The 26,121-nt window shown below is 47.3% G+C and overlaps 1 protein-coding gene and 1 long non-coding RNA gene across 3 annotated transcripts; both read left to right on the top strand.

Annotated features, from left to right (window-relative positions):
• The first annotated feature begins 612 nt into the window (after positions 1-612).
• Positions 613-12,414, top strand: LOC129859797 (serine/threonine-protein kinase ATR-like). 2 transcript variants are annotated; one of them, XM_055929920.1, is made up of 7 exons: positions 613-835; positions 10,077-10,245; positions 10,401-10,567; positions 10,668-10,832; positions 10,914-10,999; positions 11,086-11,177; positions 12,160-12,406. In XM_055929920.1, the coding sequence occupies exons 2-7, from the start codon at positions 10,089-10,091 to the stop codon at positions 12,165-12,167; spliced, it is 675 nt and encodes a 224-aa protein (XP_055785895.1). In that variant the 5' UTR covers positions 613-835; positions 10,077-10,088; the 3' UTR covers positions 12,168-12,406. The 2 variants fall into 2 exon arrangements, with proteins under 2 accessions (XP_055785895.1, XP_055785893.1); XM_055929918.1 differs by having other exon boundaries at positions 11,086-12,414.
• A 298-nt stretch (positions 12,415-12,712) lies between these two features.
• On the top strand, positions 12,713-24,960 carry LOC129859799 (uncharacterized). Its single transcript, XR_008760211.1, has 12 exons — positions 12,713-14,642; positions 14,764-16,266; positions 17,046-17,466; positions 17,524-18,422; positions 18,549-19,904; positions 20,025-22,808; positions 22,872-23,142; positions 23,570-23,901; positions 24,036-24,268; positions 24,333-24,567; positions 24,634-24,864; positions 24,896-24,960. It is a non-coding gene; the product is annotated as an uncharacterized LOC129859799 (long non-coding RNA).
• Positions 24,961-26,121: the final 1,161 nt, after the last annotated feature.

Below are 26,121 nucleotides of genomic sequence, written 5' to 3'. Positions count from 1 at the left end.
TATTCGATTTATTGCCTACCTCATGCCTTTTGCACACATTGTATATAGATTCTCTTTTTTCTACCATGTTATTGACTTGTTTATTGTTTACTCCATGTGTAACTCTGTGTTGTTGTCTGTTCACACTGCTATGCTTTATCTTGGCCAGGTCGCAGTTGCAAATGAGAACTTGTTCTCAACTAGCCTACCTGGTTAAATAAAGGTTAAATAAAAAAAATAAAAAAATTGTACAATGTAGAAAATAGTAAAAAGAAAGAAAAACCCTTGAATGAGTAGGTGTGTCCAAACCTTTGACTGGTATTGTATAATCACAAGACACCTACAAACTCAGGCTAGTAGTCCAGATTCTCAATCTCAGACCCACCTGCAGAAGTAGACAGACATACATAGTTATATTGCACAGTAGAAAAAGGCCAATGTGACCATCATATCCAATAGGACATGCTGGACAATAACAGTAACATGCAAATATTTTGTTTTCCCCCCCACAGATATCCTATTAAATTACTGGTATGTGAGTTCTGTAAATCTGTAAATGTTACATCATATCTGCTACAGTTTCCTCAAGGGAGAGCAGTTTGCGTTTGTAACTTGTCCGAATCAAGACTGGACCTCTACAGTTGCCATAGCCAAACGTCACTTGGAAGTGAAAGTTTTCAAACGTCTCCTTTGAGTAAGACTTGAGTGCTGAAATCTTGTAGTTTCTCTAATAACAGTGTACAATTTAGCCAGCTGTTTTACATAGAGCGTTTTGTGGACTGTTCACAGTCCCTGGTCTAAAGATGGAAGGCTTGGAGATGTCCGCTATGATACCTACACTGCAGGAGCTAGCGAGGTGAGTCTCGAGACTGCGCTGTCTGTACTCTGGACATTGTTATTGTTTTGCTACTGTAGGTAATATGCTAGCTAATGCTGGCTAACTTAGTACAGTTTTCCAACTGCTCCTCACATTGTTCAGTAAATTAATTTAACAGTATGACTTGATAACCGAGGTAAAGACAGTTTCAAGTTCGATATTCGCGCTTTCAAACCTCAATAGCTTTCAAACCACTTGAGCCACAGACTCCAAATAACGTTAAGTGTCATGGTGTTGGAAAAATTGCGCACAACATTGCACAAGTCTTATTTTCACGATTTAGACATTAATTTGCTTTCCAAAGCTAATAAACATGTGGAAATGTGAGCAGCGTCTTGTATTCCTAGTTTAATTCTTTTTTTTTCTTTTTTTTCTTTCACCTTTATTTAACCAGGTAGGCAAGTTGAGAACAAGTTCTCATTTACAATTGCGACCTGGCCAAGATAAAGCAAAGCAGTTCGACACATACAACAACACAGAGTTACACATGGAGTAAAACAAACATACAGTCAATAATACAGTAGAAAAATAAGTCTATATACAATGTGAGCAAATGAGGTGAGATAAGGGAGGTAAGGGCAAAAAAAGGCCATGGTGGCGAAGTAAATACAACATAGCAAGTAAAACACTGGAATGGTAGATTTGCAGTGGAAGAATGTGCAAAGGAGAAATATAAATAATGGGGTGCAAAGGAGCTAAATAAATAAATACAGTAGGGGAAGAGGTAGTTGTTTGGGCTAAATTATAGATGGGCTATGTACAGGTGCAGTAATCTGTGAGCTGCTCTGACAGCTGGTGCTTAAAGCTAGTGAGGGAGATAAGTGTTTCCAGTTTCAGAGATTTTTGTAGTTCGTTCCAGTCATTGGCAGCAGAGAACTGGAAGGAGAGGCGGCCAAAGGAGGAATTGGCTTTGGGGGTGACCAAAGAGATATACCTGCTGGAGCGCATGCTACAGGTGGGTGCTGCTATGGTGACCAGCGAGCTGAGATAAGGGGGGACTTTACCTAGCAGGGTCTTGTAGATGACCTGGAGCCAGTGGGTTTGGCGACGAGTATGAAGCGAGGGCCAGCCAACGAGAGCATACAGGTCGCAGTGGTGGGTAGTTTATGGGGCTTTGGTGACAAAACGGATGGCACTGTGATAGACTGCATCCAATTTATTGAGTAGGGTATTGGAGGCTATTTTGTAAATGACATCGCCGAAGTAGAGGATCGGTAGGATGGTCAGTTTTACGAGGGCAGCATGAGTGAAGAATGCTTTGTTGCGAAATAGGAAGCCAATTCTAGATTTAACTTTGGATTGAGGATATTTGATGTGAGTCTGGAAAGAGAGTTTACAGTCTAAACAGACACCTAGGTATTTGTAGTTGTCCACATATTCTAGGTCAGAACCGTCCTGAGTAGTGATGCTGGACGGGTGGGTAGGTGCAGCCAGCGATCGGTTTAAGAGCAGGCATTTAGTTTTACTTGTATTTAAGAGCAGTTGGAGGCCACGGAAGGAGAGTTGTATGGCATTGAAGCTCGTCTGAAGGGTTGTTAACACAGTGTCCAAAGAAGGGCCAGAAGAATACAGAATGGTGTCGTCTGCGTAGAGGTGGATCAGAGACTCACCAGCAGCAAGAGCGACAGTTAGGGAGCGTGAACAAATTACAAACGTTTTTTACATTCAAATTTCAATAGCTCCTTGGTCATGTGACATACTTACTTCAAACAAGGTCCAGAATGTCCACTGACTACTCTTCTATATTGCACACCCTTTCGTTTGTCAATTTTCATCTCACAAGATTTTACATGAATTTTTCCAAATGTAAAGTTTCAATAGCTCCTAGGTTGTGTGACCTAGTGACTTCAAACAAGGTTCAGAATGTCCACTGAGTGGGCCTACATATTGCACACCCTTTAGTTTTTCCATTTTCATCTCACACGTTTTTGCATGAATTTTTCAAAATGTAGAATTTCAATAGCTCCTTGGTCATGTGACCTAGTGACTTTCAAACAAGGTTCAGAATGTCCACTGACTATACCTTCATATTGTATATTGCTCTGATGTTTGTCTACTTTGATCTCATGCTATTAGACTTAAATCTGTAAGCTTTGCAGGCCTTCATTTTACATGGGTGTTTAAAAAAAACAACTCAACAAATCCAAAACATCCTCGCAATAATGATCCTTCACATGGACACTGAAAAGATCCGCAAATGGCTGTATGTGGAATGGATCAAGGACAGGAGAGGTGTTCAGAGGTGCTTAAAGGAAGGCGCACAGGTAGGCCTCATGAAAACAGTGTTTCATATGCTCTTTTTAATCACAGTAATAGGCAGTGATTTGTCAGTCAGTGAGCTTGATAACGTGGAAGAATCATTTTTATAGCATCACTTTCATATACTGTACATTAAGACAAATCCTTCTACGTGACCTGATAATGACTTGATATTTGAGTGCATTCACAACAAGCCACCTGCAGACAACTTACAAAATGCAATAGTGCATTTGAGGGTTTGTTTTTCTGATGAAAATAGTTATTTGATGCATGGCCTACTATTTCTAACTGGGAAAATACATTCCTATGTCTTTTGTGAGTAAAATCCTTTTTCCAAAATTGATTTAGGTACATTTTTGTGAAGAGGTATGAGGGTTGTGATATGGGTCATTTAATAGTAAAATAATTTAAGGGATCAATGCATTTCTATATTGCTTCCCCAGTATCTGCATGAACCATCAGGCCAAGTGTTTTTGGTTGACAATGCTGGACAGAAAGAGAAGGAGGAATCGGAACACGCTGCATTCAAATTCAGGTCTTAGTTATTCCGTTGTACTGGATCTAATACATATTAGCATTTTACATACATTCATAAGTGTAATACTTTTTTATGACATACTGTGAAAAACTCTCTTGGCTGCTGGCTCTGTCACTTTCAGACATGCACAGAGCAGACTTGAACCACAGGGGTTCTGTGTAAAGAGAGAGTAATCCAAAAGGCACAGACACACCCCTTGACTTTCAACTGGCACTGTTGACCTGAATGTATACTCTCCTGATTGGCTCTGTGGTGCACAGTCTGGCAGTCTGACTAAAATGCCAGAGGTATGAGGAGAGACATCCTCCTTTGTATTTATGGGAACAAATATTTCCTAACACTTTGGATCCTATTCTTGGACAGTTAGAAGACACAATGCATCAATGCAAACACATTTGTCTTACTAATTACTGTCCATGAGTAACCTCAACCTTGTGGGTCTATGGGTGTTTGGGCCAATAAAGTGGCAACTCAATTCTACCACTGACTAGTCTCTCATGCCCCTATGAACGGGGAGCAATAGTTTTTAATCTAAACCAGCCCTTTTTTACTGGAGTACACTAACCCCTAATTGGGGCTCTTTTCTTGACACATAGTAGCAGTTTACCAGATAACAAGTCAAGAGGATCAAAAAGTAGATTGTTGTAAGGGTGTATTACGTCCTGTGCTGGCCCCATTGTCATATCCATTCTGGATTCTGAGTGGTAAAATCATAGCTGAAAAATGCCTTTATGAATGTGTATACATTTTCCGCCAAGACAGAACTGCCAAAGGGGGTGGAGTTGCAATCTACTGCAGAGTCAGCCTGCAGATTTCTGTCATGCTATCCATTACATTTACATTTAAGTCATTTAGCAGACGCTCTTATCCAGAGCGACTTACAAATTGGTGCATTCACCTTATGACATCCAGTGGAACAGCCACTTTACAATAGTGCATCAGATCTTTTAAGGGGGGGGGGGCAGAAGGATTGCTTTATCCTAGGTATTCCTTGAAGAGGTGGGGTTTCAGGTGTCTCCGGAAGGTGGTGATTGACTCCGCTGTCCTGGCGTCGTGAGGGAGTTTGTTCCACCATTGGGGGGCCAGAGCAGCGAACAGTTTTGACTGGGCTGAGCGGGAACTGTACTTCCTCAGTGGTAGGGAGGCGAGCAGGCCAGAGGTGGATGAACGCAGTGCCCTTGTTTGGGTGTAGGGCCTGATCAGAGCCTGAAGGTACTGAGGTGCCGTTCCCCTCACAGCTCCGTAGGCAAGCACCATGGTCTTGTAGCGGATGCGAGCTTCAACTGGAAGCCAGTGGAGAGAGCGGAGGAGCGGGGTGACGTGAGAGAACTTGGGAAGGTTGAACACCAGACGAGCTGCGGCGTTCTGGATGAGTTGTAGGGGTTTAATGGCACAGGCAGGGAGCCCAGCCAGCAGCGAGTTGCAGTAATCCAGACGGGAGATGACAAGTGCCTGGATTAGGACCTGCGCCGCTTCCTGTGTGAGGCAGGGTCGTACTCTGCGGATGTTGTAGAGCATGAACCTACAGGAACGGGCCACCGCCTTGATGTTGGTGGAGAACGACAGGGTGTTGTCCAGGATCACGCCAAGGTTCTTAGCGCTCTGGGAGGAGGACACAATGGAGTTGTCAACCGTGATGGCGAGATCATGGAACGGACAGTCCTTCCCCGGGAGGAAGAGTAGCTCCGTCTTGCCGAGGTTCAGCTTGAGGTGGTGATCCGTCATCCACACTGATATGTCTGCCAGACATGCAGAGATGCGATTCGCCACCTGGTCATCAGAAGGGGGAAAGGAGAAGATTAATTGTGTGTCGTCTGCATAGCAATGATAGGAGAGACCATGTGAGGTTATGACAGAGCCAAGTGACTTGGTGTATAGCGAGAATAGGAGAGGGCCTAGAACAGAGCCCTGGGGGACACCAGTGGTGAGAGCGCGTGGTGAGGAGACAGATTCTCGCCACGCCACCTGGTAGGAGCGACCTGTCAGGTAGGACGCAATCCAAGCGTGGGCCGCGCCGGAGATGCCCAACTCGGAGAGGGTGGAGAGGAGGATCTGATGGTTCACAGTATCGAAGGCAGCCGATAGGTCTAGAAGGATGAGAGCAGAGGAGAGAGAGTTAGCTTTAGCAGTGCGGAGCGCCTCCGTGATACAGAGAAGAGCAGTCTCAGTTGAGTGACTAGTCTTGAAACCTGACTGATTTGGATCAAGAAGGTCATTCTGAGAGAGATAGCAGGAGAGCTGGCCAAGGACGGCACGTTCAAGAGTTTTGGAGAGAAAAGAAAGAAGGGATACTGGTCTGTAGTTGTTGACATCGGAGGGATCGAGTGTAGGTTTTTTCAGAAGGGGTGCAACTCTCGCTCTCTTGAAGACGGAAGGGACGTAGCCAGCGGTCAAGGATGAGTTGATGAGCGAGGTGAGGTAAGGTAGAAGGTCTCCGGAAATGGTCTGGAGAAGAGAGGAGGGGATAGGGTCAAGCGGGCAGGTTGTTGGGCGGCCGGCCGTCACAAGACGCGAGATTTCATCTGGAGAGAGAGGGGAGAAAGAGGTCAAAGCACAGGGTTGGGCAGTGTGAGCAGAACCAGCGGTGTCGTTTGACTTAGCGAACGAGGATCGGATGTCGTCGACCTTCTTTTCAAAATGGTTGACGAAGTCGTCTGCAGAGAGGGAGGAGGGGGGGGGAGGGGGAGGAGGATTCAGGAGGGAGGAGAAGGTGGCAAAGAGCTTCCTAGGGTTAGAGGCAGATGCTTGGAATTTAGAGTGGTAGAAAGTGGCTTTAGCAGCAGAGACAGAAGAGGAAAATGTAGAGAGGAGGGAGTGAAAGGATGCCAGGTCCGCAGGGAGGCGAGTTTTCCTCCATTTCCGCTCGGCTGCCCGGAGCCCTGTTCTGTGAGCTCGCAATGAGTCGTCGAGCCACGGAGCGGGAGGGGAGGACCGAGCCGGCCTGGAGGATAGGGGACATAGAGAGTCAAAGGATGCAGAAAGGGAGGAGAGGAGGGTTGAGGAGGCAGAATCAGGAGATAGGTTGGAGAAGGTTTGGGCAGAGGGAAGAGATGATAGGATGGAAGAGGAGAGAGTAGCGGGGGAGAGAGAGCGGAGGTTGGGACGGCGCGATACCATCCGAGTAGGGGCAGTGTGGGAAGTGTTGGATGAGAGCGAGAGGGAGAAGGATACAAGGTAGTGGTCGGAGACTTGGAGGGGAGTTGCAATGAGGTTAGTGGAAGAACAGCATCTAGTAAAGATGAGGTCAAGCGTATTGCCTGCCTTGTGAGTAGGGGGGGAAGGTGAGAGGGTGAGGTCAAAAGAGGAGAGGAGTGGAAAGAAGGAGGCAGAGAGGAATGAGTCAAAGGTAGACATGGGGAGGTTAAAGTCACCCAGAACTGTGAGAGGTGAGCCGTCCTCAGGAAAGGAGCTTATCAAGGCATCAAGCTCATTGATGAACTCTCCAAGGGAACCTGGAGGGCGATAAATGATAAGGATGTTAAGCTTGAAAGGGCTGGTAACTGTGACAGCATGGAATTCAAAGGAGGCGATAGACAGATGGGTAAGGGGAGAAAGAGAGAATGACCACTTGGGAGAGATGAGGATCCCGGTGCCACCACCCCGCTGACCAGAAGGTCTCGGGGTGTGCGAGAACACGTGGGCAGACGAAGAGAGAGCAGTAGGAGTAGCAGTGTTATCTGTGGTGAGCCATGTTTCCGTCAGTGCCAGGAAGTCGAGGGACTGGAGGGACGCATAGGCTGAGATGAGCTCTGCCTTGTTGGCCGCAGATCGGCAGTTCCAGAGGCTACCGGAGACCTGGAACTCCACGTGGGTCGTGCGGGCTGGGACCACCAGGTTAGGGTGGGCGCGGCCACGCGGTGTGAAGCGTTTGTATGGTCTGTGCAGAGAGGAGAGAACAGGGATAGACAGACACATGGTTGACAGGCTACAGAAGAGGCTACGCTAATGTAAAGGAGATTAGAATGACAAGTGGGCTACACGTCTCGAATGTTCAGAAAGTTAAGCTTACGTTGCAAAAAATAAGAATAAAATACAAGATCTTATTGACTAAAATGATATAGTACTGCTGGCTGGTGAAGTAGCCTGGCTAGCAGTGGCTACGTTGTTGAAAGTGAAGCTGGCTAGGTAACCTCGACAATTTCACTAAATTTCTCTAAACTACACAATTATCATGGATACAAGGACAGGAGAGACAACTAGCTAACACTACGCTAATCAAGTCGTTCCGTTGTAATGTAAGTTTCTACAGTGCTGCTATTCGGTAGAAGTTGGCTAGCTAGCAGTGTTGGCTAGGTAGGAGGACGGCAGCGCGGCAGGCGAAAAATAGCTGGCTAGCTAACCGATAATTACTCAAAGCTACACAATTATCTTAGATAAAAAGATAGCAAAGAAAACTATGTAGCTAGCTAACACTACACAAGTCAAGTCGTTCCGTTGTAATGTAATCGTTTCTACAGTGCTGCTAATCGGTGGCTAGCTGGCTAGCTAGCAGGGTTGACTACGTTACGTTAGGGCGAGAATACCTGGCTAGCGAACCTCAGCGAACCTTGATAACTACACAATTATCACCGATACAAAGACGGCTATGTAGCCAGCTAAGTAGCTAGCTAAGATCGAACAAATACAAATCAAAGATAGCAAAGACAACTGTGTAGTCAGCCAACACTACACTGATCTGTGCCGAAACAGTTCAAGCTTCTACTTTTAAAAATCCACCTTTCCAGAAATAAGGTTCTCACTGTTGCCGCTTGTTTACAGACCCACCTCAGCCCCCAGCTGCACCCTGGACACCAAATGTGAATTAATTGCCCCCCATTTATCTTCAGAGTTTGTAATGTTAGGTGACCTAAACTGGGACATGCTTAACACCTCAGCCGTCCTACAATCTAAGCTAGATGCCCTCAATCTCACCCAAATTATCATGGAACCTACCAGGTACAACCCCAAATCCGTAAACTTTCCTCACCATTTTAAATAAGCATGCCCCATTCAAAAAATGTAGAACCAGGAACAGATATAGCCCTTGGTTCACTCCAGACCTGACTGCCCTTGACCAGAACAAAAACATCCTGTGGCGTTCTACATTAGCATGGAATATCCCCCGCGATATGCAACTTTTCAGGGAAGTTAGGAACCAATATACACAGGCAGTTAGGAAAGCTAAGGCTAGTTTTTTCAAACAGAAATTTACATCCTGTAGCATAAACTCCAAAAAGTTCTGGGACACTGTAAAGTCCATGGAGAATAAGAGCACCTCCTCCCAGCTGCCCACTGCACTGAGGCTAGGAAACACTGTCACCACCGATAAATCTACAATTATCGAGAATTTCAATAAGCATTTTTCTAAGGCTGGGCTTGGTTTCCACCTGGCTACCCCTACCCCGGTCAACAGCTCTGCACCCCCCACAGCAACTTGCCCAAACCGCCCCCATTTCTCCTTCACCCAAATCCAGATAGCTGATGTTCTGAAAGAGCTGCAAAATCTGGACCCCTACAAATCAGCTGTGTTAACTAACCTCACACTGTGTTAACTAACCTCCAAACGAGCTTCAATGCCATACAACTCTCTTTCTGTGGCCTTCAACTGCTCTTAAATGCAAGTAAAACTAAATGCATGCTCTTCAACCGATCGCTGCCCGCATCTGCCCACCCGCATAGCATCACTACTCTGGACGGTCCAGCAGAATCAATTCAGTATAAGAGCAGTCAAAAGATGGTGAACTGGTCCAAGGTGAAGAAGCCTGTCTACCTCAGCATCTGAGGAACCAAGTTCTCTGATTGGTCAGCTACCTGGGCCAGATACCTCAACAGCAATCAAGTTCAGCAGCAATAAGTTAATTACAATAAGTTAATTACATTCATTTGATCTAAATAAGCTTTAAGTTGATGTAACTTCTGAGCCTGAACGCTAACCCCTGAACTTTAACCACTGTCAGCTAGCTTTGCTGGATACCTCACCAGCCAAGTCAGTCTTGAAATATATACCATAGTTCATTGCCAACAACAAAAAACACTGGTCCCAACATTAAACCCTGTGGTACACCCTTTTAAATGTATATGTGGTATATGCGCCGATTTTAATTTATAAACCATTTCAAATTGTTTGGGGGATAACATTCTGACACGTTGTTGGGTGTGTTCAGGTGAGACATGAGTTGGCCAGCAAGGTATTCACCTGTTGCAGTTTCATCATCAAACACGACTACAAAGTCACCATCTACCTGCTGCCCCATATACTGCTTTACGTGCTGATGGGCTGCACTGCTGTTGAACAAGGAGAGGAACCACACACAGCTCACTACCTCCTCTGTCTTCATGACTAATAGAATTACATCAACTTAAAGCTTATTTAGATCAAATTAATGTAATTAACTGCAACTGAGATTTAATTTGTGACATTAAATGATTGATCTGTCTCTCAAGGTAACAGAGGAAATGCTGGCTGTGCTCACAGAGGGTGATGGGTGTGGTGGGCATGTCCAGGAGGCAGCATCTAGCCTATCACAGCTGAGCACCCAGATGGTGTTCAGTATGCTGGCTCACCTCACCCAGTGGAGTCGACACACACTGTTGGCTAGAATCAAACACAGCGGTTAGTAACACACACACGTCATTGCTGAATCTCAGAATGCACTTTGTAATAACTGCTGTGCTTTGATGTATGTGTGTGTGTGTGTGTGTGTGTGTGTGTGTGTGTGTGTGTGTGTGTGTGTGTGTGTGTGTGTGTGTGTGTGTGTGTGTTTACAGAAAGTGGTGACTACCAGCGAGTGGTAGCGTTTCTAAAAGGGATCCCTCAGGACGTGTTAGCCAAGGCCTCTCTAGGGTCTAAATCCTACACCAGAGCCCTGATGCACTTTGAGGCTTACATACTGGAGAACAAAGAGGACATCCAGGATCATCTGCGCTTCCTACAGGTAACTCTCTCTCACACACACACACACACACACCACCGCATCACGTCTACCGCTGAGACACATACTGAATAGAGAATCCTAACACATTGTGTGTGTGCAGACGCTGTACGCAGCCATGCACGAACCAGGCGGTGTCAGGGGTGCGAACGCTCTCCGGCGGGAAGAGCCGTCCCTACGGGAACATATTCTAGAACACGAGAGCATCGGGTTGCTAAGAGACGCTACGGCCTGCTACGACCGGGCCATACAGCTGGAGTCCGACCAGGTAACACACACACACGTGTTGATGAAGTGTGTATCAGTATATGTGGTTGTGAATACAGACTGCAGTAAACGCTCTGTCTAGATAGGACACTACCATGTGAGTTCTATGCTGGGGCTGGGACAGCTCTCTACTGTCGTCACACAGGTCAATGGAGTCCTGGCCAACAGGTGACAAAACACACACATACATGCTAGTCCAGTAAATGAGTCCTTTCCATTGTAAAGGAAGGTTATTTTCACCTGGTTATCCGTAGGCCCCAGTGGAAGTCTGATCTGAACACCTACAGGGTGGAAGCTGCCTGGAAGCTCAGCAAGTGGGACCTCCTGGAGGACTACCTGGGCTCTGGTGAACACACACACATGTTGACGTTGCTGACATTGCTCTAACATTTGACCGTTGTTTTGGTGTGTGTGTGTGTGCAGTTCGTATGTCCAGCACGTGGGGTGTGAGGCTATTAATCACTAATTAGTTACGTTTCAGGGTGGGATTCTTTAATCATTACCTTTAAGCATATAATTCCCTTATCAGTTGATCAGTGAGGGGGGAGAAAGGTAACAGTGTGTTGGTCGGTGAGGAGGAGAAAGGTAACAGTGTGTTGGTCAGTGAGGGGGAGAAAGGTAACAGTGTGTTGGTCAGTGAGGGGGAGAAAGGTAACAGTGTGTTGGTCGGTGAGGGGGAGAAAGGTAACAGTGTGTTGGTCGGTGAGGGGGAGAAAGGTAACAGTGTGTTGGTCAGTGAGGGGGAGAAAGGTAACAGTAGGTTGGTCAGTGAGGGGGAGAAAGGTAACAGTGTGTTGGTCAGTGAGGGGGAGAAAGGTAACAGTGTGTTGGTCAGTGAGGGGGAGAAAGGTAACAGTGTGTTGGTCAGTGAGGGGGAGAAAGGTAACAGTGTGTTGGTCGGTGAGGGGGAGAAAGGTAACAGTGTGTTGGTCGGTGAGGGGGAGAAAGGTAACAGTGTGTTGGTCAGTGAGGGGGAGAAAGGTAACAGTGTGTTGGTCAGTGAGGGGGAGAAAGGTAACAGTGTGTTGGTCAGTGAGGGGGAGAAAGGTAACAGTGTGTTGGTCGGTGAGGGGGAGAAAGGTAACAGTGTGATGGTCAGTGAGGGGGAGAAAGGTAACAGTGTGTTGGTCAGTGAGGGGGAGAAAGGTAACAGTGTGTTGGTCAGTGAGGGGGAGAAAGGTAACAGTGTGTTGGTCGGTGAGGGGGAGAAAGGTAACAGTGTGATGGTGTTCCTCTTGCTCTGTGTATCTCTCCTAGAAGGGCCTTTAGACAAACCGATACGTGTTGAATTGAGCTGAATAACCCATGTCCATCCCTCCCCTCCATAGCGGGGTGAGCGGAGCGGCAGAAGATCAACCAGGTGGTCAGCGACCGCTGCACGAGGCTGGCTCCATACCAGTTCCTCACAGCCTTCTCCCAGCTCATCTCCAGGGTGTGCCATAGCAGTGAGGATGTCTTCAACATCCTCATGGACATCGCTGCCAAGGTGCTGCTGGTCCTACCCTCAGCAGGCCATGTGGTTGATGACCGCAGTGTCCAAGGTAGGGTGGGGGTGTGGTGGAAGTGGGTGTGTGTGGGGCGGGAAGGGGTGTGTTTATGGTGGAAGTGGGTGTGTGTGGAGCGGGAAGGGGTGTGTTTATGGTGGAAGTGGGTGTGTGTGGGGTGGGAAGAGGTGTGTTTGTGGTGGAAGTGGGTGTGTGTGGGGCGGGAAGGGGTGTGTTTATGGTGGAAGTGGGTGTGTGTGGGGTGGGAAGAGGTGTGTTTGTGGTGGAAGTGGGTGTGTGTGGGGCGGGAAGGGGTGTGTTTATGGTGGAAGTGGGTGTGTGTGGGGTGGGAAGAGGTGTGTTTGTGGTGGAAGTGGGTGTGTGTGGGGCGGGAAGGGGTGTGTTTATGGTGGAAGTGGGTGTGTGTGGGGTGGGAAGGGGTGTGTTTATGGTGGAAGTGGGTGTGTGTCTGAGTAGCTACTGTTCTACCTTGCATGGAGTTTATAGTGATACTTGAGAAAGTGATTCATGTCATAGGCTCAAAGCACTTGCTAAATGTGTTCCAGTCGTCATACCCTACCCGTATGAACCGCTGTAAGGAGATCCTGAGGAAGGCTGTCAGTCTGAAGGCGAGTCTGGGGAAGTTCATAGGAGATGCCAACACACTGACAAACTCCTGGAGCTCACTGCTGACACAAACACACTGCTAACATATCATTTTGGGGTCCATTTCTCTCTCTGTATTCCAGGTGGATGGTAACAGTAGTCTCAGTATAGGGTCCATTTCTCTCTCTGTATTCCAGGAGGATGGTAGCAGTAGTACTCTCAGTATGGGGTCCATTTCTCTCTCTGTATTCCAGGTGGATGGTAGCAGTAGTACTCTCAGTATGGGGTCCATTTCTCTCTCTGTATTCCAGGTGGATGGTAGCAGTAGTACTCTCAGTATGGGGTCCATTTCTCTCTCTGTATTCCAGGTGGATGGTAACAGTAGTACTCTCAGTATGGGGGTCCATTTCTCTCTCTCTGTATTCCAGGTGGATGGTAGCAGTAGTCTCAGTATGGGGGTCCATTTCTCTCTCTCTGTATTCCAGGTGGATGGTAGCAGTAGTACTCTCAGTATGGGGTCCATTTCTCTCTCTCTCTGTATTCCAGGTGGATGGTAGCAGTAGTACTCTCAGTATGGGGTCCATTTCTCTCTCTCTCTCTGTATTCCAGGTGGATGGTAGCAGTAGTACTCTCAGTATGGGGTCCATTTCTCTCTCTGTATTCCAGGTGGATGGTAGCAGTACTCTCAGTATGGGGTCCATTTCTCTCTCTGTATTCCAGGTGGATGGTAGCAGTACTCTCAGTATGGGGGTCCATTTCTCTCTCTCTGTATTCCAGGTGGATGGTAGCAGCAGTACTCTCAGTATGGGGTCCATTTCTCTCTCTCTCTGTATTCCAGGTGGATGGTAACAGTAGTACTCTCAGTATGGGGTCCATTTCTCTCTCTCTCTGTATTCCAGGTGGATGGTAGCAGTAGTCTCAGTATGGGGGTCCATTTCTCTCTCTCTCTGTATTCCAGGTGGATGGTAGCAGTAGTCTCAGTATGGGGTCCATTTCTCTCTCTCTCTGTATTCCAGGTGGATGGTAGCAGTAGTCTCAGTATGGGGTCCATTTCTCTCTCTGTATTCCAGGTGGATGGTAGCAGTACTCTCAGTATGGGGGTCCATTTCTCTCTCTCTGTATTCCAGGTGGATGGTAGCAGCAGTACTCTCAGTATGGGGTCCATTTCTCTCTCTCTCTGTATTCCAGGTGGATGGTAACAGTAGTACTCTCAGTATGGGGTCCATTTCTCTCTCTCTCTGTATTCCAGGTGGATGGTAACAGTAGTACTCTCAGTATGGGGTCCATTTCTCTCTCTCTCTGTATTCCAGGTGGATGGTAGCAGTAGTCTCAGTATGGGGGTCCATTTCTCTCTCTCTGTATTCCAGGTGGATGGTAGCAGTAGTACTCTCAGTATGGGGTCCATTTCTCTCTCTGTATTCCAGGTGGATGGTAGCAGTACTCTCAGTATGGGGGTCCATTTCTCTCTCTCTGTATTCCAGGTGGATGGTAGCAGTAGTACTCTCAGTATGGGGTCCATTTCTCTCTCTCTGTATTCCAGGTGGATGGTAGCAGTAGTACTCTCAGTATGGGGTCCATTTCTCTCTCTCTCTCTGTATTCCAGGTGGATGGTAGCAGCAGTACTCTCAGTATGGGGTCCATTTCTCTCTCTCTGTATTCCAGGTGGATGGTAGCAGTAGTACTCTCAGTATGGGGTCCATTTCTCTCTCTCTGTATTCCAGGTGGATGGTAGCAGTAGTACTCTCAGTATGGGGGTCCATTTCTCTCTCTCTGTATTCCAGGTGGATGGTAGCAGTAGTACTCTCAGTATGGGGTCCATTTCTCTCTCTCTCTGTATTCCAGGTGGATGGTAGCAGTAGTACTCTCAGTATAGGGTCCATTTCTCTCTCTGTATTCCAGGTGGATGGTAGCAGTAGTACTCTCAGTATAGGGTCCATTTCTCTCTCTCTCTGTATTCCAGGTGGATGGTAGCAGTAGTACTCTCAGTATGGGGTCCATTTCTCTCTCTCTCTGTATTCCAGGTGGATGGTAGCAGCAGTACTCTCAGTATAGGGTCCATTTCTCTCTCTGTATTCCAGGTGGATGGTAACAGTAGTACTCTCAGTATGGGGTCCATTTCTCTCTCTCTGTATTCCAGGTGGATGGTAACAGTAGTACTCTCAGTATGGGGTCCATTTCTCTCTCTCTCTGTATTCCAGGTGGATGGTAGCAGCAGTACTCTCAGTATGGGGTCCATTTCTCTCTCTCTCTGTATTCCAGGTGGATGGTAGCAGTAGTACTCTCAGTATGGGGTCCATTTCTCTCTCTCTGTATTCCAGGTGGATGGTAGCAGTAGTACTCTCAGTATGGGGTCCATTTCTCTCTCTCTCTCTGTATTCCAGGTGGATGGTAGCAGTAGTACTCTCAGTATGGGGTCCATTTCTCTCTCTCTGTATTCCAGGTGGATGGTAACAGTAGTACTCTCAGTATGGGGTCCATTTCTCTCTCTCTCTGTATTCCAGGTGGATGGTAACAGTAGTACTCTCAGTATGGGGTCCATTTCTCTCTCTCTCTGTATTCCAGGTGGATGGTAGCAGTAGTACTCTCAGTATGGGGTCCATTTCTCTCTCTCTCTGTATTCCAGGTGGATGGTAGCAGTAGTACTCTCAGTATGGGGTCCATTTCTCTCTCTCTCTGTATTCCAGGTGGATGGTAGCAGTAGTACTCTCCGTATGGGGTCCATTTCTCTCTCTCTGTATTCCAGGTGGATGGTAGCAGCAGTACTCTCAGTATGGGGTCCATTTCTCTCTCTCTCTGTATTCCAGGTGGATGGTAGCAGTAGTACTCTCAGTATAGGGTCCATTTCTCTCTCTGTATTCCAGGTGGATGGTAGCAGTAGTACTCTCAGTATGGGGTCCATTTCTCTCTCTCTGTATTCCAGGTGGATGGTAACAGTAGTACTCTCAGTATGGGGTCCATTTCTCTCTCTCTCTGTATTCCAGGTGGATGGTAGCAGCAGTACTCTCAGTATGGGGTCCATTTCTCTCTCTCTCTGTATTCCAGGTGGATGGTAGCAGTAGTACTCTCAGTATGGGGTCCATTTCTCTCTCTCTGTATTCCAGGTGGATGGTAGCAGTAGTACTCTCAGTATGGGGTCCATTTCTCTCTCTCTCTCTGTATTCCAGGTGGATGGTAGCAGTAGTACTCTCAGTATGGGGTCCATTTCTCTCTCTCTGTATTCCAGGTGGATGGTAACAGTAGTACTCTCAGTATGGGGTCCATTTCTCTCTCTCTCTGTATTCCAGGTGGATGGTAACAGTAGTACTCTCAGTATGGGGTCCATTTCTCTCTCTCTCTGTATTCCAGGTGGATGGTAGCAGTAGTACTCTCAGTATGGGGTCCATTTCTCTCTCTCTCTGTATTCCAGGTGGATGGTAGCAGTAGTACTCTCAGTATGGGGTCCATTTCTCTCTCTCTCTGTATTCCAGGTGGATGGTAGCAGTAGTACTCTCCGTATGGGGTCCATTTCTCTCTCTCTGTATTCCAGGTGGATGGTAGCAGCAGTACTCTCAGTATGGGGTCCATTTCTCTCTCTCTCTGTATTCCAGGTGGATGGTAGCAGTAGTACTCTCAGTATAGGGTCCATTTCTCTCTCTGTATTCCAGGTGGATGGTAGCAGTAGTACTCTCAGTATAGGGTCCATTTCTCTCTCTCTCTGTATTCCAGGTGGATGGTAGCAGTAGTACTCTCAGTATGGGGTCCATTTCTCTCTCTCTCTGTATTCCAGGTGGATGGTAGCAGCAGTACTCTCAGTATGGGGTCCATTTCTCTCTCTCTCTGTATTCCAGGTGGATGGTAGCAGCAGTACTCTCAGTATGGGGTCCATTTCTCTCTCTCTCTGTATTCCAGGTGGATGGTAGCAGCAGTACTCTCAGTATAGGGTCCATTTCTCTCTCTGTATTCCAGGTGGATGGTAGCAGCAGTACTCTCAGTATAGGGTCCATTTCTCTCTCTGTATTCCAGGTGGATGGTAGCAGCAGTACTCTCAGTATGGGGTCCATTTCTCTCTCTCTCTGTATTCCAGGTGGATGGTAGCAGCAGTACTCTCAGTATGGGGTCCATTTCTCTCTCTCTCTGTATTCCAGGTGGATGGTAACAGTAGTACTCTCAGTATGGGGTCCATTTTTCTCTCTGTATTCCAGGTGGATGGTAGCAGTAGTACTCTCAGTATCAGTATGGGGGTCCATTTCTCTCTCTCTGTATTCCAGGTGGATGGTAGCAGCAGTACTCTCAGTATGGGGTCCATTTTTCTCTCTGTATTCCAGGTGGATGGTAGCAGTAGTACTCTCAGTATCAGTATGGGGGTCCATTTCTCTCTCTCTGTATTCCAGGTGGATGGTAGCAGCAGTACTCTCAGTATGGGGTCCATCTCTCTCTCTGTATTCCAGGTGGATGGTAACAGTAGTACTCTCAGTATGGGGTCCATTTCTCTCTCTCTGTATTCCAGGTGGATGGTAGCAGTAGTACTCTCAGTATAGGGTCCATTTCTCTCTCTCTGTATTCCAGGTGGATGGTAGCAGCAGTACTCTCAGTATGGGGTCCATTTCTCTCTCTGTATTCCAGGTGGATGGTAGCAGCAGTACTCTCAGTATGGGGTCCATTTCTCTCTCTCTGTATTCCAGGTGGATGGTAACAGTAGTACTCTCAGTATGGGGTCCATTTCTCTCTCTCTGTATTCCAGGTGGATGGTAGCAGTAGTACTCTCAGTATGGGGTCCATTTCTCTCTCTCTCTGTATTCCAGGTGGATGGTAGCAGTAGTCTCAGTATGGGGGTCCATTTCTCTCTCTCTGTATTCCAGGTGGATGGTAGCAGTAGTACTCTCAGTATGGGGTCCATTTCTCTCTCTCTCTCTGTATTCCAGGTGGATGGTAGCAGTAGTACTCTCAGTATGGGGTCCATTTCTCTCTCTGTATTCCAGGTGGATGGTAGCAGTAGTACTCTCAGTATGGGGTCCATTTCTCTCTCTCTCTCTGTATTCCAGGTGGATGGTAACAGTAGTACTCTCAGTATGGGGTCCATTTCTCTCTCTCTGTATTCCAGGTGGATGGTAGCAGTAGTACTCTCAGTATGGGGTCCATTTCTCTCTCTCTCTCTGTATTCCAGGTGGATGGTAGCAGTAGTACTCTCAGTATGGGGTCCATTTCTCTCTCTGTATTCCAGGTGGATGGTAGCAGTAGTACTCTCAGTATGGGGTCCATTTCTCTCTCTCTGTATTCCAGGTGGATGGTAGCAGCAGTACTCTCAGTATGGGGTCCATTTCTCTCTCTCTGTATTCCAGGTGGATGGTAACAGTAGTACTCTCAGTATGGGGTCCATTTCTCTCTCTCTCTGTATTCCAGGTGGATGGTAGCAGTAGTACTCTCAGTATGGGGTCCATTTCTCTCTCTCTCTCTGTATTCCAGGTGGATGGTAGCAGTAGTACTCTCAGTATGGGGTCCATTTCTCTCTCTCTGTATTCCAGGTGGATGGTAACAGTAGTACTCTCAGTATGGGGGTCCATTTCTCTCTCTCTGTATTCCAGGTGGATGGTAGCAGTAGTACTCTCAGTATCAGTATGGGGGTCCATTTCTCTCTCTCTGTATTCCAGGTGGATGGTAGCAGCAGTACTCTCAGTATGGGGTCCATTTCTCTCTCTGTATTCCAGGTGGATGGTAGCAGTAGTACTCTCAGTATGGGGTCCATTTCTCTCTCTCTGTATTCCAGGTGGATGGTAGCAGCAGTACTCTCAGTATGGGGTCCATTTCTCTCTCTGTATTCCAGGTGGATGGTAGCAGTAGTACTCTCAGTATGGGGTCCATTTCTCTCTCTCTGTATTCCAGGTGGATGGTAGCAGTAGTACTCTCAGTATAGGGTCCATTTCTCTCTCTCTGTATTCCAGGTGGATGGTAGCAGCAGTACTCTCAGTATGGGGTCCATTTCTCTCTCTGTATTCCAGGTGGATGGTAGCAGCAGTACTCTCAGTATGGGGTCCATTTCTCTCTCTCTGTATTCCAGGTGGATGGTAACAGTAGTACTCTCAGTATGGGGTCCATTTCTCTCTCTCTGTATTCCAGGTGGATGGTAGCAGCAGTACTCTCAGTATGGGGTCCATTTCTCTCTCTCTGTATTCCAGGTGGATGGTAACAGTAGTACTCTCAGTATGGGGTCCATTTCTCTCTCTCTGTATTCCAGGTGGATGGTAGCAGTAGTACTCTCAGTATGGGGTCCATTTCTCTCTCTCTCTGTATTCCAGGTGGATGGTAACAGTAGTACTCTCAGTATGGGGGTCCATTTCTCTCTCTGTATTCCAGGTGGATGGTAGCAGTAGTACTCTCAGTATGGGGTCCATTTCTCTCTCTCTCTCTGTATTCCAGGTGGATGGTAGCAGTAGTACTCTCAGTATGGGGTCCATTTCTCTCTCTGTATTCCAGGTGGATGGTAGCAGTACTCTCAGTATGGGGGTCCATTTCTCTCTCTCTGTATTCCAGGTGGATGGTAGCAGTAGTACTCTCAGTATGGGGTCCATTTCTCTCTCTCTGTATTCCAGGTGGATGGTAGCAGCAGTACTCTCAGTATGGGGTCCATTTCTCTCTCTCTGTATTCCAGGTGGATGGTAACAGTAGTACTCTCAGTATGGGGTCCATTTCTCTCTCTCTCTGTATTCCAGGTGGATGGTAGCAGCAGTACTCTCAGTATGGGGTCCATTTCTCTCTCTGTATTCCAGGTGGATGGTAGCAGCAGTACTCTCAGTATGGGGTCCATTTCTCTCTCTCTGTATTCCAGGTGGATGGTAGCAGCAGTACTCTCAGTATGGGGTCCATTTCTCTCTCTCTCTGTATTCCAGGTGGATGGTAGCAGCAGTACTCTCAGTATGGGGTCCATTTCTCTCTCTCTGTATTCCAGGTGGATGGTAACAGTAGTACTCTCAGTATGGGGTCCATTTCTCTCTCTCTCTGTATTCCAGGTGGATGGTAGCAGTAGTACTCTCAGTATGGGGTCCATTTCTCTCTCTCTGTATTCCAGGTGGATGGTAGCAGCAGTACTCTCAGTATGGGGTCCATTTCTCTCTCTCTCTGTATTCCAGGTGGATGGTAACAGTAGTACTCTCAGTATGGGGTCCATTTCTCTCTCTCTGTATTCCAGGTGGATGGTAACAGTAGTACTCTCAGTATGGGGTCCATTTCTCTCTCTCTGTATTCCAGGTGGATGGTAGCAGCAGTACTCTCAGTATGGGGTCCATTTCTCTCTCTCTCTGTATTCCAGGTGGATGGTAGCAGTAGTACTCTCAGTATGGGGTCCATTTCTCTCTCTCTGTATTCCAGGTGGATGGTAGCAGTAGTACTCTCAGTATGGGGTCCATTTCTCTCTCTCTGTATTCCAGGTGGATGGTAGCAGCAGTACTCTCAGTATGGGGTCCATTTCTCTCTCTCTGTATTCCAGGTGGATGGTAACAGTAGTACTCTCAGTATGGGGTCCATTTCTCTCTCTCTCTGTATTCCAGGTGGATGGTAGCAGTAGTACTCTCAGTATGGGGTCCATTTCTCTCTCTCTGTATTCCAGGTGGATGGTAGCAGTAGTACTCTCAGTATAGGGTCCATTTCTCTCTCTCTGTATTCCAGGTGGATGGTAGCAGTAGTGCTCTCAGTATAGGGTCCATTTCTCTCTCTGTATTCCAGGTGGATGGTAGCAGCAGTACTCTCAGTATGGGGTCCATTTTTCTCTCTGTATTCCAGGTGGATGGTAGCAGTAGTACTCTCAGTATGGGGTCCATTTCTCTCTCTGTATTCCAGGTGGATGGTAGCAGTAGTACTCTCAGTATGGGGTCCATTTCTCTCTCTCTGTATTCCAGGTGGATGGTAGCAGTAGTACTCTCAGTATGGGGGTCCATTTCTCTCTCTCTGTATTCCAGGTGGATGGTAGCAGTAGTCTCAGTATGGGGTCCATTTCTCTCTCTCTGTATTCCAGGTGGATGGTAGCAGTAGTACTCTCAGTATGGGGTCCATTTCTCTCTCTCTGTATTCCAGGTGGATGGTAGCAGTAGTACTCTCAGTATGGGGTCCATTTCTCTCTCTCTCTGTATTCCAGGTGGATGGTAACAGTAGTACTCTCAGTATGGGGTCCATTTCTCTCTCTCTGTATTCCAGGTGGATGGTAGCAGTAGTACTCTCAGTATGGGGTCCATTTCTCTCTCTCTCTGTATTCCAGGTGGATGGTAGCAGTAGTACTCTCAGTATGGGGTCCATTTCTCTCTCTCTCTGTATTCCAGGTGGATGGTAGCAGTAGTCTCAGTATGGGGTCCATTTCTCTCTCTCTCTGTATTCCAGGTGGATGGTAGCAGCAGTACTCTCAGTATGGGGTCCATTTCTCTCTCTGTATTCCAGGTGGATGGTAGCAGTAGTACTCTCAGTATGGGGTCCATTTCTCTCTCTGTATTCCAGGTGGATGGTAGCAGCAGTACTCTCAGTATGGGGTCCATTTCTCTCTCTCTCTGTATTCCAGGTGGATGGTAGCAGTAGTACTCTCAGTATAGGGTCCATTTCTCTCTCTGTATTCCAGGTGGATGGTAGCAGCAGTACTCTCAGTATGGGGTCCATTTCTCTCTCTGTATTCCAGGTGAATGGTAGCAGCAGTACTCTCAGTATGGGGGTCCATTTCAAGCAGTGGAAGCGTCTGGTGGAGGAGCCATCGTTCAGCCAGGTCCTGATCCCTCTGCAGTCTGTCCTCATCCCCACACTGCACTCTACTGGCCCTGCAAACACACTGCACCACAACCGATTCCCCGGACACTGGGCCTACCTCCACGGCTTTGACGATACTGTGAGTGTGTGTGGGGGGGGGGGGGGGTTGTCTTTCTGTGTGTCTGTGTCGTGCCACGTGTGTGTGTGTGTGTGTGTGTGTGTGTGTGTGTCTCACGATGAGTAGGTGGAGATCCTAGCCTCCCTCCAGAAGCCCAAGAATATCGGCCTGAAGGGAAGTGATGTGTAAACCTAAAGATGACCTCCGGTCGTCTCATGGAGTCCAACTGTCTCATCAACAAGGTGTTTCACCTGTCTCTTCTCCAACTGCCATCTGTACATCACTCTGCTGTAGCCCAGAGGTAACACAACACTTCAGACTATTGTGTGTGTGTGTGTGTGTGTGTGTGGTGCCTGCGTAAGGATGCAGAGTACAGGAGGAGGGAGCTCCATATCCGTACATATGCTGTGATCCCACTGAATGAGGAGTGTGGCATCATCGAGTGGGTCAACAACACTGGAGGTCTCCTACACATTCTGACCAAACTCTACAAGGAGAGAGGTAACACACTGACCACGCTATACTAGGAGAGAGATACACACACTGACCACACTCTACTAGGAGAGAGGTACACACACTGACCACACTATACTAGGAGAGAGATACACACACTGACCACGCTATACTAGGAGAGAGGTAACACACTGTCCACACTCTACTAGGAGAGAGATACACACACTGACCACACTCTACTAGGAGAGAGGTACACACTGACCACGCTATACTAGGAGAGAGGTAACACACTGACCACACTCTACTAGGAGAGAGGTAACACACTGACCACACTCTACTAGGAGAGAGATACACACACTGACCACACTCTACTAGGAGAGAGGTACACACACTGACCACACTCTACTAGGAGAGAGGTACACACACTGACAACACTCTACTAGGAGAGAGGTACACACACTGACCACACTCTACTAGGAGAGAGGTACACACACTGACCACACTATACTAGGAGAGAGGTACACACACTGACCACACTCTACTAGGAGAGAGGTACACACACTGACAACACTCTACTAGGAGAGAGGTAACACACTGACCACACTCTACTAGGAGAGAGGTACACACTGACCACACTCTACTAGGAGAGAGGTAACACACTGTCCACACTACTAGGAGAGAGGTACACACACTGTCCACACTCTACTAGGAGAGAGATACACACACTGACCACACTCTACTAGGAGAGAGGTAACACACTGACCACACTCTACTAGGAGAGAGATACACACACTGACCACACTCTACTAGGAGAGAGGTACACACACTGACCACACTCTACTAGGAGAGAGGTACACACACTGACCACACTATACTAGGAGAGAGGTACACACACTGACCACACTATACTAGGAGAGAGGTACACACACTGACCACACTCTACTAGGAGAGAGGTAACACACTGACCACACTATACTAGGAGAGAGGTAACACACTGACCACACTCTACTAGGAGAGAGGTAACACACTGACCACACTACTAGGAGAGAGGTACACACACTGACCACACTACTAGGAGAGAGGTACACACACTGACCACACTACTAGGAGAGAGGTACACACACTGACAACACTCTACTAGGAGAGAGGTACACACACTGACAACACTCTACTAGGAGAGAGGTAACACACTGACCACACTCTACTAGGAGAGAGGTAACACACTGTCCACACTCTACTAGGAGAGAGGTAACACACTGACCACACTCTACTAGGAGAGAGGTAACACACTGACCACACTATACTAGGAGAGAGGTAACACACTGACCACACTATACTAGGAGAGAGGTAACACACTGACCACACTCTACTAGGAGAGAGGTACACACTGACCACACTCTACTAGGAGAGAGATACACACACTGACCACACTCTACTAGGAGAGAGGTACACACACTGACCACACTCTACTAGGAGAGAGGTAACACACTGACCACACTATACTAGGAGAGAGATACACACACTGACCACACTCTACTAGGAGAGAGGTACACACACTGACCACACTATACTAGGAGAGAGGTACACACTGTCCACACTCTACTAGGAGAGAGGTAACACACTGACCACACTATACTAGGAGAGAGGTACACACACTGTCCACTATACTAGGAGAGAGGTACACACACTGACCACACTATACTAGGAGAGAGGTACACACACTGACCACACTATACTAGGAGAGAGATACACACACTGACCACACTCTACTAGGAGAGAGGTAACACACTGTCCACACTCTACTAGGAGAGAGGTAACACACTGTCCACACTCTACTAGGAGAGAGGTAACACACTGACCACACTCTACTAGGAGAGAGGTACACACACTGACCACACTCTACTAGGAGAGAGGTAACACACTGTCCACACTCTACTAGGAGAGAGGTAACACACTGACCACACTCTACTAGGAGAGAGGTACACACACTGACCACACTCTACTAGGAGAGAGGTAACACACTGACCACACTCTACTAGGAGAGAGGTAACACACTGACCACACTCTACTAGGAGAGAGGTAACACACTGACCACACTACTAGGAGAGAGGTAACACACTGACCACACTCTACTAGGAGAGAGGTACACACACTGACCACACTCTACTAGGAGAGAGGTAACACACTGACCACACTCTACTAGGAGAGAGGTACACACACTGACCACACTCTACTAGGAGAGAGGTACACACACTGTCCACACTCTACTAGGAGAGAGGTAACACACTGACCACACTCTACTAGGAGAGAGGTAACACACTGACCACACTCTACTAGGAGAGAGGTACACACACTGTCCACACTCTACTAGGAGAGAGGTAACACACTGACCACACTATACTAGGAGAGAGGTAACACACTGACCACACTATACTAGGAGAGAGATACACACTGTCCACACTCTACTAGGAGAGAGGTACACACACTGACCACACTCTACTAGGAGAGAGGTAACACACTGACCACACTCTACTAGGAGAGAGGTAACACACTGACCACACTACTAGGAGAGAGGTACACACACTGACCACACTATACTAGGAGAGAGGTAACACACTGACCACACTCTACTAGGAGAGAGGTACACACACTGACCACACTCTACTAGGAGAGAGGTAACACACTGACCACACTACTAGGAGAGAGGTACACACACTGACCACACTATACTAGGAGAGAGGTAACACACTGACCACACTACTAGGAGAGAGGTACACACACTGACCACACTATACTAGGAGAGAGGTAACACACTGACCACACTCTACTAGGAGAGAGGTACACACACTGACCACACTATACTAGGAGAGAGATACACACTGTCCACACTCTACTAGGAGAGAGGTAACACACTGACCACACTCTACTAGGAGAGAGGTACACACACTGTCCACACTCTACTAGGAGAGAGATACACACTGTCCACACTCTACTAGGAGAGAGGTAACACACTGACCACACTTTACTAGGAGAGAGGTACACACACTGACCACACTCTACTAGGAGAGAGGTACACACACTGTCCACACTCTACTAGGAGAGAGATACACACTGTCCACACTCTACTAGGAGAGAGGTAACACACTGACCACACTTTACTAGGAGAGAGGTACACACACTGACCACACTTTACTAGGAGAGAGGTACACACACTGACCACACTCTACTAGGAGAGAGGTACACACACTGACAACACACTACTAGGAGAGAGGTACACACACTGACCACACTATACCAGGAGAGAGATACACACACACACCATACTCTACTAGGAGAGAGGTAACACACTGACCACACTCTACTAGGAGAGAGGTACACACACTGACCACACTCTACTAGGAGAGAGGTACACACACACACCATGTTAGCAGGCAATATTAACCAGGTGAAATTGTGTTATTTCTCTTGCGTTCATTGCACGCAGAGTCAGGATATATGCAACAGTTTGGGCCGCCTGGCTCATTGCGAACTAATTTGCCAGAATTTTACGTATTTATGACATAACATTGAAGGTTGTGCAATGTAACAGGAATGTTTAGACTTATGGATGCCACCCGTTAGATAAAATACGTAACGGTTCCTTATTTCACTGAAAGAATAACCGTCTTGTTTTCGAGATGATAGTTTCCGGATTTGACCATATTAATGACCTAAGGCTCGTATTTCTGTGTGTTATTATGTTATAATTAAGTCTATGATTTGATAGAGCAGTCTGACTGAGCGATGGTAGGCACCAGCAGGCTCGTAAGCATTCATTCAAACAGCACTTTCGTGCGTTTTGCCAGCAGCTCTGCTGTTTATGAATTCAAGCATTGAGCTGTTTATGACTTCAAGCCTATCAACTCCCGAGATGAGCCTGGTGTAACCGATGT

Source organism: Salvelinus fontinalis, chromosome 7, assembly GCF_029448725.1.
Source record: "Salvelinus fontinalis isolate EN_2023a chromosome 7, ASM2944872v1, whole genome shotgun sequence".
Lineage (NCBI taxonomy): Eukaryota > Metazoa > Chordata > Actinopteri > Salmoniformes > Salmonidae > Salvelinus > Salvelinus fontinalis.
Note: the sequence above shows the minus strand (reverse complement) of the source record. Positions and strands in the feature narration are given on the sequence as shown.

Excerpts from the sequence above, each read along its gene's own strand:
- LOC129859797 (XM_055929918.1), top strand. The coding sequence starts at position 10,089 with ATGCTGGCTGTGCTCACAGAGGGTGATGGGTGTGGTGGGCATGTCCAG. Across the intron at positions 10,568-10,667 it reads ATCATCTGCGCTTCCTACAG|ACGCTGTACGCAGCCATGCA; the intron begins GTAACTCTCTCT and ends GTGTGTGTGCAG. Across the intron at positions 10,833-10,913 it reads TACAGCTGGAGTCCGACCAG|ATAGGACACTACCATGTGAG; the intron begins GTAACACACACA and ends CGCTCTGTCTAG.